Genomic DNA, 19333 nt, shown 5'->3' on the forward strand with positions numbered 1-19333 from the left:
AAAGTCCGGGTTTGTTAATAGGGGTAAATAAGTGAAAAGATAAATCGAGTGAATTTGATTGATTGAGCTATTGGAATGAAATGAGAAATTGAATTGAGAATTGAAATTTAGATATGAGATTGAAAATATGAACCAAAGGTTCATGAAATGATTGGAGTTCGAATTGATGATATATGATGCCACTTGATGAATTGAAATGTGATTTGAGATATATGAATCATATGTATATAGTGAAAGCTATCAGAGATAGTAAGTTGATATGAAATAAATAAAATTGACTGTTATTGAAATGAATTAAAATGGAATATAATTGATAAATGCATAGTTGAATATAGTTTATTGATATTGAATTGTGAATAAATTAAGGAAAGCTATACCGAATAGTAAGAGAAGAATGAAGTAAATAATAATGGATTTATTTAAGAATTGAACAATTATGTTATTGTGATTATTATATGATTTGTATAAAATTTATATGGTAAGTAGTTGAAATTTATCTATGAAATAAATAATTGAATAATTGTAATTGTTATTATGATCTTAAGTATTTGTTTTATTATTAAATGTTCAGATTATAGAAATACCACTGAGTATACCATACTCGGCGTACGGTTTGTTTCAGTGCGCAGGTTAAGTAAAGATAGGACGTTGAATCAGCATCTCAGGCCGATCCCGAATTCAATGAGGTAAAGTGTGTTAATTATGGGTAATGGTATGTACCTAGGATGCCTTGTGTGTGTGTCATTTTGAAATTGTAAATGTAAGGATGAAATAAATAAATTTAGGTTTGGTTATGGTATAAAATAGGATTTGACTAATTTGGTATGAATTTGAATTTTTGTGAGACAATATCAGATTGATTTTGGAATTCCCTATTCTGAATTGGAAAAATCATTAAAAATTGTATAAAAATAATTACGGGCTATAATTTATATACTTAGAATCTTTAATGAGTCTATTTTCAATAAAAATAAACAGGAACATCATCCGAGTCCTATGCTATGAGATAATTAAATTTTAGTAAAGAAAGGTCGAAGCTGTCAAACAGCAGACCAGGGGTAACTTTGAGGAATAAACTGTACTAATTGGCTAAATAAAAAATTCTGAAAATTTTATGGTAGAAAGTTATATGAGTCTAGTTTTAAGGAAAAATAACAGAATTTAATTTTAAGTTTCGTAGCTCCAGTTATAAATATTTTAGTGACTGCTTCTCAAGAAGACAGCTTTGACATGAACATAAGAAAATAATAGAATTGTGTGTAATTATTCTGTAAACTCCGGTAATGCTCCATAACCCTTTTTGGTGACGGTTTAGGGTTAGGGGGTGTTACATTGATTTTTGTCAGAGGTGAAGTTAGATGAAGCAGAATGGATTCAATCCCGATATGATCAACTAAAGCTATCCGTCATGGTCAGATGTACCAAAAATGAATGATGTGAGCTTATGAAAAAAATGTTCGCCTTAGAGAATTCCATGAGGGAGACCTGGTATTGAAAAAGATCATTCCCATACAAAACAGTTTTAGAGAAATGTAAATGCCAACTGGGAAGGACCTTATGTGGTAAAGAAAGTCTTTTTTGGAAGAGCGTTGATCTTGACCGAGATGGAAGGTAAAAACCTACCTAATCTTTGCTCCATTCTTGTTATATGTCAACGAGTAAAGAGCGGCAGCTGTAATAAGCTATTTTTGCCCGAGCCCAAACCAAACTAAATAAAATAAAAAAATTTTAAAGTCCAAATTAAAAACAGTCCATTTACAAAAAAAAAAATTTAAAACCTAAAATAGCCCAAAATAATTAAAATCCCTAAAACCCAATTACAAGCCCACAACCTAAACTCATTTTCAGTAAAACTAAAAGCCCTAGCCCTCTTTGTCGTGCTGCTCCCTGACATCTCAGTGGACGTAGCACCCAAAAACTTTCCCTTTGCACCAAAACGGCAACAGCAACATTGTTGACTTTTACCGCCCCTGCAAGAAATACAAAAAAAAGGAAAAAAAGCATAAGCAAACAATCGAAAAACATATATTGTAATATTTTCTCAGTTATAAAAACTGATTTTTGTAACACAGAAAGGGATCTTTTTTCCTTTTGAAAATAAAAGGTAGTAGAAATCACAAAAAAAATTCGAAGAACAATGAGAAATCAAAAGAAAACAAGGTGATTATTTTATTTTTTAGATTCGAAATAATAAACAAAAAGAGAACATTTACCCGCCGATTAGTCTTCGCACTACCGTCGTTACCCCTTCTGGTCCAAAAGGTCATTGGATCCTTTGGGATTCGGCCAAGGCAACGGCGGAGAGGGCATTGGAAACTGAAAGGTTTTTCTTTCATTTGGGGTTTAAGCTTTAAAATAGTATTATTTGACTCCAAATCGGAGTTTTCCACGGAAAAAGGCCAAAAAGAGGGACCTTTTGGAATTTTTCAGCCATCAGGAATGGCGGAGCCCATTGCCGACGATCGGCGACCGTCATGGGCCTCGCCGGACTTGATGGCCAGTCATGGGATGGTTGAGAGAAAAATGAGAGAGAGCTAAGGTTTTTTTAAAAAAAAACAGGTAAATTGATTTTTTTTTCTAACTTTTTTTACTTATATAACCCATGCAAAACGGCGTTGTTTTGGGATTTCATTTCAAACGTCAAAATGGCGTCAATTTGATGCGACCCACGACCCACGGCCGGACCTGATCCATCCCCTAGGATCCACGTGTTTCCGCTTGGAGGGGATATTTATGCTTTCGGTCTTTCCTCTTTTCAATGGCATTTCAATCCAGTCTCATTTCTTTTTTCTCTTTTAATTTTTACTACAAAATTTTGATTTTATTTCATTTTCGTCCCCTATAGAACGGTGCGTTTAGAGGGCTTGGGAATACCTTCCCAGTTAGTCCCTCCTCCTTTACACGTGTTTTATTTTGGTTCTAATTCCAGCCCTTTTTTCTTTTTAAAATTTATCCATTTAAGTTTATTTTCTTTTTATTTCAGTCATTGACCATTTAGTCTCTAAGAAATAGAGCGCATAATAAAACTTGGAATAATCGCCCATTTAGTCCCTTTTTTATTTTTTATTTTTTATTTTAAATACTTTTGCATTTTTATTTTAATATTTTATATACTTATTTTATTTAAAATTATGCTTTTAAGTTCACTTTAATCCCCGAATTAGTACTTAATTCATTTAATTTCTATTTTATTTATTTTCGTATTTAACTATTTATTTATATTTTACAATTTATGCCCTAAATTTTAATTTAATTACAATTGAACCCTTTATTTATTTAATTTTAACATTTCATTTTTCTTATTTTGTTTATTTATTTATTATTTCTTTGCTCTTATTTTATTTTTATAATGTTTGCATTTCCATCTTATTATGCATTATTTGTCGTTATTATTATTACTGTTATTATTTATGTTAATACTATGACGGTTACTAGTATAATTATTGCGATTATTATTAAATTGGTATTTTTATTTATTTATTTTATCATCATTATAGTGTATTATCATTATTCACTAGCATATTATTTTCGTTTTATTGATTTATCTACTTGTTATGTCATCATTTTTTTACCCGTTATCTTATATTGTGCTAATATTCGTGCCAAGTACATTTAAACATATTTTTCCGTTTTTATACCATACCCGAATAAATTAAATATATATCATTTTAAGTGTTACGTTAATTTTTGCTCGATGCATAAAAAGAAAATTTTAAAATTAAGACAATGTTTCGTATTTAGAGATTCGAAAGGTCGTGCCCTAACTTACGGGGTTCGACTTTCTCTTTGAACCAAGATAACCGAACATTCCTCTTAAAATTTAAACATATGAGATTTAAATAGTAACTAAAATAAAGAGTGAGCTTATTTTCGAGGATTCGAGATGTTGTGTCCCAACTGACAAGATGTGACCTCTTGTTGTCTCGAGATAAGAGAGCCTTTTACATTCGTTTTGATTTATTTAAGCGATTTAAATAATAACGTTACGCAAAGTGGGGTCGTGTTCTAGAATCTCTTCAAATTTTCAATTTTTGACACTAAAGACATTAAGTAATCAATTAGGTACCAATTTTGGGCGTAACGATGGTGCTAATCCTTCCTCCTGTGTAACTGACTCCTGAACCTATTTTCTAGATTTTTGTGGACAAAAAAAATATTATTTTAATAAATCAAACCTCTTATTAAAATGATTAGATTACGAGGTAACCCGATCACACCTGCTAAAAGTGATTAGTGGCAATTCCCATTTTCTTTTTCTTTTTTTAAATAAAAGTTGATTTCAAAAAAAGGTTTCGACAATATATATGTGAAATTAGTGGAAGGAAAGGTGAATTTCATCTTCTCTAAATATCGAAAGCTTTGAAACAAAATGGGAGGATGCCATTGTAGGGTTTTCTAGCTTTTTTGCCTTAATTTCAAGTAAGTCCCTAGTAATTTTTCTTTGATTTTTATGGAAATTGAATCATAGGAGCTTAATTTAAGTAACCCATGTACTAATTTTTGGAACTGTTAAAGTTTTAGAAAGTTTCAATGGTTGAGAATTGAATGATTTAGGTGTTAAATTTTTAAAAATTAAGCTTAGCATATGAAAAGGACTAAATTGTAATGCTTAATTGTTAGTTTCGTAAATTAGGGGCCAAATTGAATAAAATAAAAATATGGCATTAATTTTTATATGATAGAAAATAGAGGGTCCTTAACAAGTTTTGGTGAAATCGGGTTTTAACTTGAAGGTCTGGATATAAAATTTTGCTTGTATCGGGTTTAGGGACTAAATTGAAAGTGAAATTTAGTATTTGGTTCTGTTTTGGCTGGAAATTGATAATATAATGTGTTTTTATAATTATTCATAGCTATCAACAATACAGAATAGACGAGAAGGAAAGGAAAATAAAAAATCGTCAACAAGTGACATGCGAAACCTCGATTTGTACTTTTATGATTCAAGATAGAAATATTTGATTTTTGTATGCATGTTTATTGATTGATGAGTTTCTAGGATAATTCTATGGTGACAATATGAAATGTTTCGATTGAATTGATTTGGTTGAGTCTAAATACCTAAATAAGGACTAAATTGAATAAAATAGGAAGTAGTATGATTAAATTGATAAAGTATGATTGGTATGAAATTGAGTTGAAAATATGTTATTTATATGATAGATTGATGATGAATTGTGCATAATGTAATGCGAATTGAATATTAGTACCCTATTAACTAGTCGGGCTGAGTTGGATATAATTAACATGTCATAGGATTGAATTGTGTATGGGTTTATACACTTACACGCCAGGATGCACTTTGTGTGCTAGTATGTGCTTTGTGCACCAGGATGCACTTCGAGCACCAATATGAACATTATGTGCCAATTTCCCTTACTTGATTTTTATATTAATGCACTTCAATGCCAATTTGGTGTTTTGGTTGGACGATCCGTATATTCGTCCGAGTTCAAGTTGGGTTAATAGAGAAAATGTAACAGTCAGGTTTAGACCCTAGTCAGAATAGTGGTTTCGAAACCACAAATTCGAGTCAGAAAAATATTTTAATATTATTTTCCATGCTTGTTATATGTGAATTTATATCTGTGAAAATTTCATATAAAAATTTAATGGTTGGTGTGCTCAACTTAATAAAAAGGACCTAATCGCATAAAATGTAAAAGTTGCTTGCCATATGTTAGAAGTGTTTAATTGCTGTGGCTCTTTAATTATGAGGTCCTTATGTTGTTAATAGGCCATTATTAACTTGAGTGGACTATTATGGGCATGAATTAAATGAGTTTTATGTTTTATCATTAAGGTTATTATGGTAATTAGCACATTATGTTAATATAAATAAAACAAAACATAAAATTTGGTTCATTAGTGTTCATATTGCCGAAAATCAAAAAGAAAAAGAAAATAAAAAGCTTGCTAGGGTTTCGGCACTCATATTGGCTAATTAGGTATGCATTTTTGTTCGATTTTTGATAATTTCTACGTTTTTGTAATTGTTACTTTGTATACTATCAAGCCCATATCTTAATTTCTGATTTTAATGATGATTTTGAGTTATGCCATTGTTGATTTTGTAAGCTTTGCGAAGTTAGTTGATGGAAAATGAAAGATATGTTTTGGGTTAGTATATTTTATCTTTGAATTTTTGATGAATTTAAGTAAAATGGACTAAATTGTAAAAATGAGTTTTTTAGGGACTAGAATGTGAAATAAATGAAATATGTGGGCTTGTATGAGCTATAGGAATATTCGGCCAAGCATATGTCTAAAGAAATTTGGTGTATTTTGTGATTTTATGAATTATGGACTAAAATGTTAAAATGTGAAAATGTGAGGGCTAATTTGTAAAATGTCCTAAATATGCATATTTGGATTGATTTGAATGATTTGGTGCATAAAAGATTTAAATTTGAATTGATTTAGATCAAGAACTAAAGAAAACTAAATTCGATCAGGGAAAGTCGAAAGTCGTTGAGTAGTCGATTCCGTCAATTCGAATCCGTACGAGGTAAGTCTGTAATGACCCGAATTTTACCGTAACCGGAAAAGTTTATTTTTGGGTCCCGTTTCTGAAAAATGGATTCGTAAATATTTATTAAAAATATTTACGAAGTTAATCGAGTGGTTAATTAGAGTTTAATTAAGTGAATTAGCTTAAATTAAGGATAATTGGATAAAAGGATTAAATTGAATGAAGTGTAAAAATTTAAGTATAGAATAAAGAAAATTGAAAGGACTAAATAAGTAAAAAAGCCAAAAAGAGTGCCAAGTGTATGGAAAAAATAAAATACAAGTGTAATAAATATAATACACACATTTGTAATACATGTGTGTATTTGCTTATTATTTAAGTAAATATTAATGTATTTATTATTATTAAATTGATATTATATGATAAATAAATAAAAGTAAGACAAATGTGTGGCAATGATTGGGTACAAGTGTATTAATAAAAATACATACACTTGCAATGCTTGTATTTAAGTATTAATAGATATTTATTATTTATAAAAAGTATTTATTAATTAAATAATTATTATAATATTTTTATGTGAAAAATAAATAAAAAGTTGACAAATGTATGGTATGTATAGTGACATGTATAATATTAGTATATGTACGTTTGTAAAATACATGTATATTTACTTATTATATAAGTATATTATTAAGTTATTATTATTATTATATATAAAACAAAACAAAGAAAAAGAAAAAGAAAAAGAAAACGAAAAATAATAGAAAGAAACAGAGAAGAAACTAAACAGGGGCGAAAGAAGGAGAAAAAGAAAGGAAAGAAAGGAAAAAGGGGAAATAGGGATTTTGAAGTAGGGGTTTGCACAATTCGGTTAAAACCGAAAAAATTCGGTTAACCGACCCAATTCGGTTAATCGGTTGGTTAATCTAATTTTTTCGGTCGGGGGTCGGTTAATAAATTTTTAAATTTTCGGTTAACGGTTAATTCGGTTCGAAAGAAGTCGGTTAACCGAATTTTTTCGGTTAACCAAAAAAATAATATATAAAATTATAATTTATAACTAGTCTACTATTTAATATTTACCCAAACCCAACCCAACATAAAACCCAATCTAATATATTTAAACCCAACCCAATTACCTAATTTAATTAACCCAACCCAATACAAATAATTTAATAAATAAAAATAAAAATCTAAAAGTAAAAATCTACTAAAACTAAAACACCCCTACAGCCTTACTCACTCACACTCCCACGATAGAAAAAAAAGAAACCCCAACTTTTCAAGTTTGAAATCCCTAATAAAAATTTGAAATCTCTCAAAACCTTCAAAATCTCCCAAAAGGCCAAATCCTTCAAAAGTATCATAGCTGCTGGAGGCTGGAGCTACGGCTTGCTGCAACCCGCTAGTGTGTCTCGTGAAGCTAAGGACAAAGTGCTGGTCGGCTGGTCCAAAGAAAGCAATAGGTAAGAGATGAACTTCTGATGAAGGATAACAAAAATAAAAGAAGAATATTTTAATTTTTAGCCTTACTTTCCTTTGTTTCTTAATATTTCTAAACCAACCCGATTTAACTTGCTGTCCAGTAGCGGCAAAGTTAGCGAAATTGCAAGCTTGATATAGATCAAGGTTAGAAACAAAATGTGCGGCAAAGGGTGCGAGCTGTTGAGGCTCACTTGCGTTGATCAAACTTATTTCTCCTCCTTCAACCATTTTCAGTACACATTCTGAGGCCACCGTGCTTGATGTCATCCCTTTCATGCTTCCCACTACTCCTAATAGCTACATTCCTAACTTTAATTATTTTATTCTCCTTATTCCTCATTACAGTTTTCAATATTCACTTTCAACCACTATATATATTTATTTAATTACAAAATTTATAAAATAAATCCAATAAGTAAATTATAAAAGCAGATAATATATATATTTAAAATTACACAATTAACTCAATAAGTGTTAAGTATAATAGTAAGGTACATTACATTTTTAAGAAAAACATAATTTTAAACTTTAAACATAGTATTTAAAAAAAACAGCTATAAACTCCAAACATAAACCATAAAACTAATATAAAATATATAAAAAAAAAGAGACGACACAATTTACCATACATAAATAAATTGTGTTTTTTATAGGACTCATACATAAAAATTTAGAACAACAGATCTTTTGTTCACACTTAGCAACCAAAATTCAAACTCTGTTAATAACGTTTGCCCTCCATATAACTGTTGTTTTATAACAATTGCGTCAATGTCATATTCATTTGTTTTACAACTGTTTTATAACTTGCTGTCCATTTCTCATTTTCTCTTTTTGGCTTTTTGCTACTGTTGTATAATTGGTTCATTAGTCTTTATTAATTGTAATGTGAAAATTGGTTCATTAATTGAAAAGAAATCATTTATTAAAATTGGTTCATTAATCTTCACATCCAACTTCTTTTCAACTACGCATGAAAATTGGTTCATTAATTGTACCAATATTTTATTTAATTTTTATTATAAATTTTATTTAACAAGTATTCTATTTACTTTGTTTATCCTCGTATTTTATGAAAATTGTTTAATATTATAAATATGTATTTTAATATTATAAATGTATTTTAATTTATTATATAATTTTTTTCTTGTAGAATGTCCACCGAACCAACATCTATTGAGGGTAGTGTTACACCTCCTACTTCAATAGATTCTGAAAATTCAGGAGTTGGAGCTTCAAGCCAAGCAAATGTGACTACTGGAAAAAGAAAAGCCACTCCTCAAAGGTCAGAAGTTTGGTCTCACTTCACTAAGATTATTAATAGTGAAGGTACAAGTAAGGCTAAATGTAATTATTGTCAAAAGGAATTTTGTTGTGATGTGAAAAAAAATGGTACAGGGTCATTGAAATATCATATTGGTTCATGTGAGAAAAATCCTAGCAATGTTGTTGACCCTAGTCAAGGACAACTAGTTTTACCTAGAAAGGGAGTTAGAGGGGGGGGGGGAAGGGCATCTTTCAACTTGGAGATTTGATCAAGAAGCATGTAGGAAAGGATTAGCACAAATGATTGTGATTGATAAATTACCTTTCAAGTTTGTTGAAAGTGAAGGCTTTAAGAAATTTATGTTTGTGGCATGTCCTAGGTTTCATATTCCTTCACGAACTACTATGACTAAGGATGTTTATCAATTGTATTTAGATGAAAGGGTCAAGATAAAACAACTTTTGAGAAGTTCTTGTTCTAGAGTTTGCTTAACTACTGACACATGGACTTCTTTGCAAAGAGTTAATTATTTGTGTCACTTTATTGATAACGATTGGAAATTGAATAAAAAGATTTTAAACTTTTGTCCAATTTCTAGTCATAAGGGTGAGTCCATTGGGATGGTGATTGAGAAATGCTTGTTGACTTGGGGAATTGATAAGTTGTTTACTGTTACTGTTGATAATGCAAGTTCAAATGATGTTGCTATTGGTTATTTGAGAAAAAAATTGAACCCTCGAAGGGGTTTAGTTCAAAATGGTAAATATCTTCATATGAGATGCATGGCACACATTGTGAATTTGATTGTTGTTGAAGGCTTAAAGGAAATGAATAAATCTGTTGAACGTGTTAGGGGGGCGGTTAGATATGTGAGACAATCTCCAGCTAAATTACAAAAGTTTAAGGAGTGTGTTGTGGTGGAAAAGATAGAGTGCAAGAAGATGTTGTGTCTTGATGTTTGTACTAGGTGGAACTCGACCTACTTAATGTTAGACACTGCTCAAAACATTGAGAGAGCTTTTGAGAGATTTGAGGAGCAAGATACAAACTTTAGGGCTGAACTTGAAAGGGGAGAGGGTTGGCCTAGTGTGGATGATTGGACTAATGTTAGAGACTTGAGGGATTTCTTGGAACACTTTTATGAAGTCACTTTGCGTATATCTGGCACTTCATATGTCACATCCAATAATTTTTTTGATGAGCTTTCTGAAATTGATATTCTTTTACGAGATGCTCAGTTAAATAGTAATGTTGATTTCAATGTTATGGCCATCAAGATGAAAGAGAAGTATGATAAGTATTGGGGTGATATTGATAAGATGAATTTGCTTATGTTTGTTGCTTGTATTTTAGATCCTAGACAAAAACTAAAGTATCTTGAATTTGCACTTAGTGAAATGTCTAGTTCTGAAAAAGCTTCTGAAATGATGCAAAAATTGAAGGAATTTTTGTATGAATTGTTTGATGAGTATAAGCCTTCACTTCATAGTACTTGCAGCCAATCGAGTGTGTCAACACACGTTTCTCTCGATGAACCATAACAAAAAATGAAAAGCCGAATGCAAGCTTTGTATAAAAAGCGTGAGTTGGAAATTTGTGGTGAGGATAAAACATCTGAGTTGGATAAATATCTAGCTGAGGCTACTGAGGAATTTGTTGAAGATTTTGATATTTTATTGTGGTGGAAAGTGAATAGCCCTAGATTTCCCACTCTTTCAAAAATGGCCAGAGATGTGTTAGCTATACTGGTTTCTACGGTTGTTTTAGAGTCTGCATTTAGCACCGGGGGACGTGTGCTTGATCAATATAGGAGTTCTTTAACTCCTAAAATTGTACAAGCTCTTGTGTGTACTCAAGATTGGATTCGAAAATCATCATCACAAGAAGACATCAAAAAGATTGAAGAACAAATCCAAGAGCTTGACAAGATTGAAAATGGTATATTTATTATTTTATTTTAATAGTTTCAATTTTTTTACCATATCACTCCTACTTATTTATTTGATTCAATGTTTAGACTTTTCTTGGAATGCATCAGAGCCTACCCTAAATTCATGAGCTTTCGTGAGTTGAAGGGTATGCTTACTATCTTATTTTTGTTAACTTATAATCTATTTGTTTGTTTATATTATTTGATTTTTTTAAATGGATATATTTCTATTATATGCTAAATTGTTGTACATGTGTTTTTTTTGTTGTGTATTTAATGCAAAAGGAGATCTTTTAGAGAGAAGACATGGATACAAATGGAAAATATTAAAGACTTACATTTCAATTATGTGTTAATTTCAAGACTTATGTAATGTTTTTAATTATGTAGTGATTCCAAGACTTGTAATGTTTTAAATTATGTAGTGATTCATAGACTTATGTAATATTTTTAATTATGTAGTGATTCAAAGACTTATGTAATGTTTTTAATTATGTAGTGATTCAATTCGGGTATTCGGTTAATTCGGTTAATTCGGTTAACTCGTTTAATTCGGTTAATTTTTAACCACAAATAAAAAAATATAATTTTCGGTTAATTCGGTTAACCGACCAAATTAACCGAAAAATTTTGGTTCAGTTAATTTTTTTTGAAAAAATTTTAGTTCGGTTAACGATTAAAAATTTTGAAAGGTCGGTTAATTCGGTTAATGATATTTCGGGTCAGTTAACCGAATGAACACCCCTATTTTGAAGCTTGGAAGTTTAATAGGTAAGTCAATTTAGCCCTTTTTACTTAATTTTGATGTTTTAGAAGCCTTGGAACAAGGTTTTGATGAAATTAAGTTAAGATTTTGAAAGTTATTAGATTTCTAGATATTGTTTATGTTAAATAAAATGATGAATTAAGGGCTAAATTGATAGAAATTCAAGTTAGAAATGAAATAAGGATTGAATTGTAAAGTAATTCATAAGTTTTATGTTGTAGGGGTTAGTTTGAGGAAATTTCAAAATTAATGAAATAAGCTGAAAATTTATTAGTTAAATTTGAGTTTGGATGGAATTTGAATAGAAATGGAGAATGAATTAAGTTAGTAAAATGAATGAATTAGTTAGGACCTAATTGGAAATAAGGTGTAAATTGAATAGAAATTCAATTAATTGTTATAATGAGTGCTGAAAATTAATGGTATAATTTTTTAAATTCCTGTAGCTAATGTTGTCTCGGGAAATCTCGGCTAAGCAAGGAAAAAGACAAAGACAACGGGAGTTAGCTCGGAAATTACGGTTTGTATTTCTATAAATCGAATCTAATAATCATTTGTTGAATTTATTATTTATATGAATGGTAAGTATTATTATTATTATTATTATTATTATTATTATTATTATGGTATTGAATTGAATAAAAATTCATGAATTATTAGTGATTATTGATATTGAATAGAATATGTGAATATTGAATGGAAAATTGAAAAATGTATATTGTATTGAAATTGAATTGCATGTGGATTGATATGAAAAAGTGTATTGAAATGAAACTGAGAATTTGAAAGTTTACTGAAATCCCTATTAACAGTAACGGGCTAGTCAGATATAGTTGGCATGTCATAGGATTGGAAGTGTTTAGGGATATTCCGACTTTGTGTCGATGAGACAGTATAAGTGTCGCCATACTGTGACTGTTTCGGATTCGTTCCGATGAGGTACTTAGTGTACCGTGACTGTGACTGTTCCAGATGCATTCTGATGAGGTACTTTGTGTACTGTGATTGAGACTGTTACCGTTACGGTGTATTCCGGCTTCGACCGATGAAACACCGTATACTATCCTTGGTGTGTTGGTTGGATCCGTGTATCCGTCTAGGTCCGAGTCATGTTAATAGGGGTAATTAAAAGTATTAAAGGTTGACTGCTATGGAATAATTGACTGTTGTTGAATAAATGACTGTTACTGCATAACTGACTATTATAGAGTGCCGGAATGTTACTGTATGAAACCGATAAATTGATTGATACTATAAATGTTTATTGATACTGAATTGGGAACCGAAGTGTGAGTAAAACATACGAATGGAAAGTATTAATGTTTAGATGATTTATGAATTCATTTGAAAAGCTAATCGAGTTAATAAATGATAAAGAATAAGTGAATTATAAATAGTTTATATATGAAGTGAATGATTAAATAATTATGATCATTATATGAATTTATGTGTATGTTATATTTTAAGTATTGGTTTATAGAAATACCACTGAGTTTATACTCAGCGTACGATTTGTTTCCGTGTGCAGGTTAGGTTAAAGACAGTCTGTCGAATCAGCATCCTAGGATGATCCCGAACTCAATACGGTAAACATGTTAATTATTGATAATGGCATGTACCTAGGATGTCTTAAGTATGTTATATTGGATTGTGATTGTAATAGTGAAATAAGTACATTGATAATTGATAATGATACATGTTAAGTGTTTAAAGTTAAGTATTGGATAGTATATAAAATGCGTTTAGAATGGTTTAGTATTGGTATTTGTATTGGTTGTGGATTGATATTTGCAGGGTTAGATAGTAACGTGTGAAAGGCTCATTATTGAGTCTATACGGCCTGGTATACGGGCGTGTACCCTGGTTGCCATGGTCGTGTCTTAAAGTCAGTTTAGTACACGGGCAGGCCACACGAACGTGTGTCATGGCCGTGTTTAAAAGTCAGTGTTCGAGTTTAGGACACGGGCATGTCCCAAGTCGCACGGGCATGTTAAACTAGCCACACGGGCGTGTGGTACTGTTCAAAAGAAGAAAATTTAAATTTTCACGAAAATTTCATAAGCTTCCGATCGAGTCCCGTTTTATTTTAATTACACTTGTAAAGTACTGTGGACCCATTGAAGTTATATTTAGATGGATAATATTGCATTTATACTTTTTTATGTGCAAATGTACTGTAATGACTAGTAATACTCTGTAATCCTATTCAGGTAACGGGACGGGATTAAGGGTGTTATAAAGTCTATATACAAGTAAATGTATTTGAAATGGTTTATTTATGCGTATATGTTATTGAACAATGATGAATGGCTTTATGCTTTGAATATGAGACATTCGAGAAAGTATCGACAAAGTTCTGATGTCCAAAAAGCCCCGTACGAACCTTAGGAATAGTTAGGATACATACTTCATGACATAGTATCCGATATGTGTTATCGTATAAGACCACGTCTGGACGTTGGCATCGACTTATGATTTACGTGTAAGACCATGTCTGGGACGTTAGCATCCTACTTGATTTCATGTAAGACTTTGTCTGGGACAGTGGCATCGATATTTGATTACATGTAAGACCACGTCTGGGACGTTGGCATTATACTAGCTTTCCGAGTTATCCGCGTATCCTTATGATTCCGAACGGTTCAACAATAATTCCGAGAAATGAATGATAATATGATATGTGTATCTGATTCAGGTACGTTTGAAGTTGTATATCATATTTGATGTTGAAAGGTAAGTATATGTATCTTTATGATCAAGTGATTATATGTGACAAAATTATAAGAACATATACATTATGTGCAAATGAATGGAGAATATGTGAAATGCATTTGAGCTATGTGTTTTGTGATAGCATATGGTTAAAGATTATATGTATATTATGATGCTTATATGTTTATATTGTTAAGTTTATTTGTATATAGCTTACTAAACTTTTGAAAGCTTACTTTGTGTGTGTTTGCATTGTTTTATAGATATCGTAGCTATCGGGAGCTTGGGGATCACCGAGGATCGTCACCACACTATCAAACTATATTTTGGTACCTTTTAAAAATGTATATATTGAAGTATGGCATGTATAGGCTAGAGGTAATTGAATATGTTTTGTGAAGTGTATATTTAGCCATGTGATATGGCTTAATTATGGTTGAACTTATGGTTTGATTTTGGTATATGATATGTGAAACAATAGTGGTATGTGTGAAGTGTTTTGGATGGCCAAGAGAGTTGGTCAATTTGGTAAGTTTTTGGAATGTGCCTAGTATGGAATTTGGTAAGGTTTTGGCATGAGATTTGATTGTATGATTAGAGATTATGAAACTATATGATTTAATATGACTTTGGCTTATAATTTGATATGATTGAGTATAGTTTATAAGCTTGAATTTGGTTGTTAATAATATGGCATGAATGATGTATGTTTTGGTATTGAAATTGGCTGAAATTATAGTGCAAATGTGCTTGGTTTGATGCTTGTAGGTTTGACCCAAATTGGGTGGCAAATTGGCTTTTCAAATGGCCTATTTTTGTCCACAAGGGCAGAGACACGGGCGTGTGTCTCAGCCGTGTGCGACTCACAGTCATGTTGCATGGCCGTGTGTCCCCTAGGGTAACTTACTATTTTAAGTCAGTCTTGAGCATGGCCAAGGCACACGAGCGTGTGGCTAGCCGTGTGACCCAAGTTAGTCTCGACCACGGCCAAGGCACACGGGCATGTCTTGTGGTCGTGTGATTAAGTCAGTATGTATGCCTTGATTTGACACGGTCTAGACTCACGGGCATGTCTAAAGCCGTGTGAGGCACACGGCCTGTTCACACGGGCATGTGACCTCTGTAACTTTGGAAAATGTTTAATTTTCGAAAAATTTTGTATTAGCTCGGTTTAGTCCCGACCCCTTTCTAATGCATGTTTAGGGTCTTGATGACCTATATAAGGGACTCTATTGTAATGTATGACTACAATTTTGAATGAATTTGTGGATGATGTTTGTGAATTATTCCTGAAATGTTTCGATGTGTCTAGTAACGCCTTTAACCCTAGTCCGGCGACGGATACATGTTAGGGGTGTTACAAAAAAATAATAATAAGCTTAATTGTTTTTATTGAAATGAACTAATATGATGCTCGAAATTTTGAATGTGTGCATATATGAAAATGGAAAGTAAATATCTTTTTATTCAAAGCAAAAAGGAATCGAGCCTTAGAGGCCAAAACGAATGTGGATGAGTTGGTAGACTCCAGAAGTGGATTAACCGGTGAGTATAAGGTGAGTAATGGAATAAATCACAATTGACTGATTGAATTAATTCCTTGTTTATGCATGCAATTGAAAGTTGATTAGTAAATGTGTAACCTCCCCAACCTAGCCTAAACAGTAGACCTAGGCTAGAGAGGTCAAATTCTCCACCGAGGTGGATCGATCATTTTACAAAACAATTTTCAATTTTAAACCTATTTCATGCAAGCGGTTATCCCAATTTTATGAATTTAAGACTAGCATAAACTCTAGCAAGGGAAAATAAATCAATAATCCTTATATTATAATTAATCTGTTTAATTCACTTAACAAATAAATAATTAATGACAGTAAATAATATTAATAAATAACATTCAACCTAAGAGATATAATTAAAAATAGTTATCACATACTACGGTTCTTAGTCAAATAAAACGATTTCCACAAGCTAATGCCACCACTCAATCCTTATAATTTTGTTACCCACTATGGAACCAGTAGGTTCCAATCTAACTAAACAATAATTGAAATCCAACCATTCTCAATTAGCCACCTAAGTTCTTACATATCTCATTAAAGCTCGTAAATTTCTATTTATATACAATTAGCTCGCAGACTCTTCTTTAATTTCGGGTCCTTAGGGGAGCCAAGTGTGACAGGGTATGACAGGTAGCATAGCAATGAGTGTAAGCTATGGAAAACACTTATAATGAACATTTCAATAGAAAAGTCATGAGGTGTCTGTGGTGTAGTTGGTTATCACAAATGTTGTTTTACAATTTACTGTATACACCAAACAATGTGGTTTAGTCAATCACCCACCCGTTTAACACAAAAATGTGCCCCATACAAATCCTAACCTATCACATATGTTCTACATATTCAGATTTAATCTAATGAGATTTTTTAAAGAATTGTAACATCAATACAAAGAAAGAGATACTATCGATCTTGGATACATTGGAAGTTTAGAAGAGATTACAACCAAGACACGATATGCACACTTGACATAAAGTCAAGTCATACTAGACAAAGTAAACTACCCTTGTAACAAGCCTCCACCACCTGGGAGAGAGCAAAGGAGGACTCAAGCCACTCCTTTGATGAATCTAACACGTTGGGACAAAGGTTGCTAGCAAACAAAGCAAACGCGTCACATTTAATTGTTGAGCCCCTTTCCAAGTCATTGCTTTGGTGGTGGTGGTGGACACAACATAAATAGCCAAAACAAGCCATACAAGACTCAAGAAACCAAAACACATAGGATCTGAGAAACATGAGCTTTTAAGGCTCGAGAAAACCTCTACAAGAAATGACCCAACAAAGGGAAATCCATCCCTTACCACCAATAAGGGAAGAGCCAACAATAGAGAGAAAAAAAAAGGGAGGAAGGAAGAAGAAAGGGGAAAGAAGAAAAGAGGGGAGGGGAGAGGCAGAGGAAAAGGGTACGGTGGGTGTCGGCACCCTAGATCACTTGCCACCGAGAAAAGGGAAAACCTACCATCAACAAGGGGAGGAAAAGACACAACGAGGGAAGAAACAAAAGGAAAACAAAACAAAGAAAATAAAATGAGGGAGGGAGGGAGAGGAGGAAGGAAGGAAGGAGAGAAGAAAGAAGAAGACTGGTGGGCATCCAAAACAACTTACCTCGAGCTTACAAAATGAGAGAGAAAGAGAGGGTATTTCTAGTAAGATAAAATTAGTTATTTAAAGAATTTTTATTTTAGAAACCAGAACAAAATATTCAGCATCCTATTATTTTTTTAATCAAAATATTATAAAATTAGTTAAAATTTACATGTTAATAATTTATTTATCTCGATTTCATGACATTTTTCTATCGTATTGTGTTTATGTATATAATTTGCATATGTTAATATTTGTAATTTTTAAATTCAAAGTGTCATGAATTATATATACATGCTAATAATTCGTTCTATATATATTTGTACACGTTTGGGTATGAGTGTTGTGGTCATATTATTCTTGCATCTATCTCGCTTTATTTAGTTTATCAATAATGATTCAATTGAAATATAAATTTACTCTTTGATGCCGATTTTATATATATATATATATATATATATTATCTCACTTCATCTTAAATTTTATATAATTTATCATAATGTGTTAATTTCTTACATATTTTGTATTATTATCATTCATTTTTAACTCTAAGTTCATTTATTTGAGAATTACAATATATAAATTATTTATATTTTAATATAAATATCACATCCAAAAAATAAATAAAATCAATTAGCATAAGTGCTTTGCAAGATACTTCAATGGAAACCATAAAAACTGGTATGTATATTTTTGGTAGTCGAAATAAATATATTAAATTATCAAAATTTTTCATTCCTTCCAAAAAAAAATAATCAAAATTGATTTATGAATTAATAATATATTAAAAGTAACAATAGTTTAATCTTTGTATTTTGTGAAAGTTGTTGATTTAGTCTTTGTATTTTAATCTCATCAATTTTAGTCTCTATACTTTCCAAATTGGTAAATTTTAGTCTCTATACTTTTCAAAATGTGAAATTTTTGTCTTGAAACAAACCATCGTAGTTAAATCCGTTTAGTTAAATTCAATTATTAATCTTGTACTATGTGTATAATTGTAGATTTAGTTCATATTTTCTAATTGAAATCATTCTATGTTACAAAACTTTTTGAATTGTGAAATTTCAATCTAGATGCAAATGACGGTCATTAATCCTTAACTAATTTTTTAGTTAGTAATATATGGAAATAATAAGTTGATATGACATTACATTTATGATAATATGTTTCCCGCATCAAATTTTAGAAATAGCAAAACTTAACTTAATGAATTAAATAGTTATCATTTGATGATGACTAGAAATTTAAAAATTTTCAAATATAGAGACTAAATCCACATTTTTTCAAAAAACAAGGACTAATAGCAGGATTTAACCTAGTTTAATTATGTTAATTATAAATAGCAATGAGCGTAATATTAACAAAAACAACTTATAGCAAATATTTCAAGCCTGGTATCTGAAGGTGTCGTGGTGTAGTTGGTTATCACGTCAGTCTAACACACTGAAGGTCTCCGGTTCGAGTCCGGGCGACGCCAAATCATTCTCAATATTTGTTTAGTTTTACCGAATGGACGAACCTTCTTGATTTTCCGCTTTAATCA

At 31.1% G+C, this 19333-nt stretch overlaps 1 protein-coding gene and 1 non-coding gene across 5 annotated transcripts; both read left to right on the top strand.

Moving 5' to 3' along the window:
* The first annotated feature begins 7693 nt into the window (after nucleotides 1-7693).
* Nucleotides 7694-15309, top strand: LOC121229266 (zinc finger BED domain-containing protein RICESLEEPER 2-like). 4 transcript variants are annotated; one of them, XR_005926994.1, is made up of 4 exons: nucleotides 7694-7941; nucleotides 9114-9245; nucleotides 12370-12443; nucleotides 13452-15309. XR_005926994.1 is itself a non-coding variant. In XM_041113064.1 (3 exons), exon 3 carries the CDS (start codon nucleotides 9527-9529, stop codon nucleotides 10766-10768), a length of 1242 nt encoding a protein of 413 aa, XP_040968998.1. In that variant the 5' UTR covers nucleotides 7696-7941; nucleotides 8062-8104; nucleotides 9114-9526; the 3' UTR covers nucleotides 10769-11093. The 4 variants fall into 4 exon arrangements, 2 of the variants coding, with proteins under 2 accessions (XP_040968998.1, XP_040968994.1); XR_005926995.1 differs by lacking the exons at nucleotides 12370-12443; nucleotides 13452-15309 and adding an exon at nucleotides 11443-11688; XM_041113064.1 differs by lacking the exons at nucleotides 12370-12443; nucleotides 13452-15309 and adding an exon at nucleotides 8062-8104 and having other exon boundaries at nucleotides 7696-7941; nucleotides 9114-11093.
* Nucleotides 15310-19193: 3884 nt separating this feature from the next.
* Nucleotides 19194-19267, top strand: TRNAV-AAC (transfer RNA valine (anticodon AAC)). The gene has a single exon. It is a non-coding gene; the product is annotated as a tRNA-Val (tRNA).
* Nucleotides 19268-19333: the final 66 nt, after the last annotated feature.

The sequence above is a fragment of the Gossypium hirsutum genome, chromosome A01 (genome assembly GCF_007990345.1).
Source record: "Gossypium hirsutum isolate 1008001.06 chromosome A01, Gossypium_hirsutum_v2.1, whole genome shotgun sequence".
Taxonomy (NCBI): Eukaryota; Viridiplantae; Streptophyta; class Magnoliopsida; order Malvales; family Malvaceae; genus Gossypium; species Gossypium hirsutum.

Bases quoted from the DNA above. Each gene is read 5' to 3' on its own strand.
- LOC121229266 (XM_041113064.1), top strand. From the start codon at position 9,527: ATGATTGTGATTGATAAATTACCTTTCAAGTTTGTTGAAAGTGAAGGC.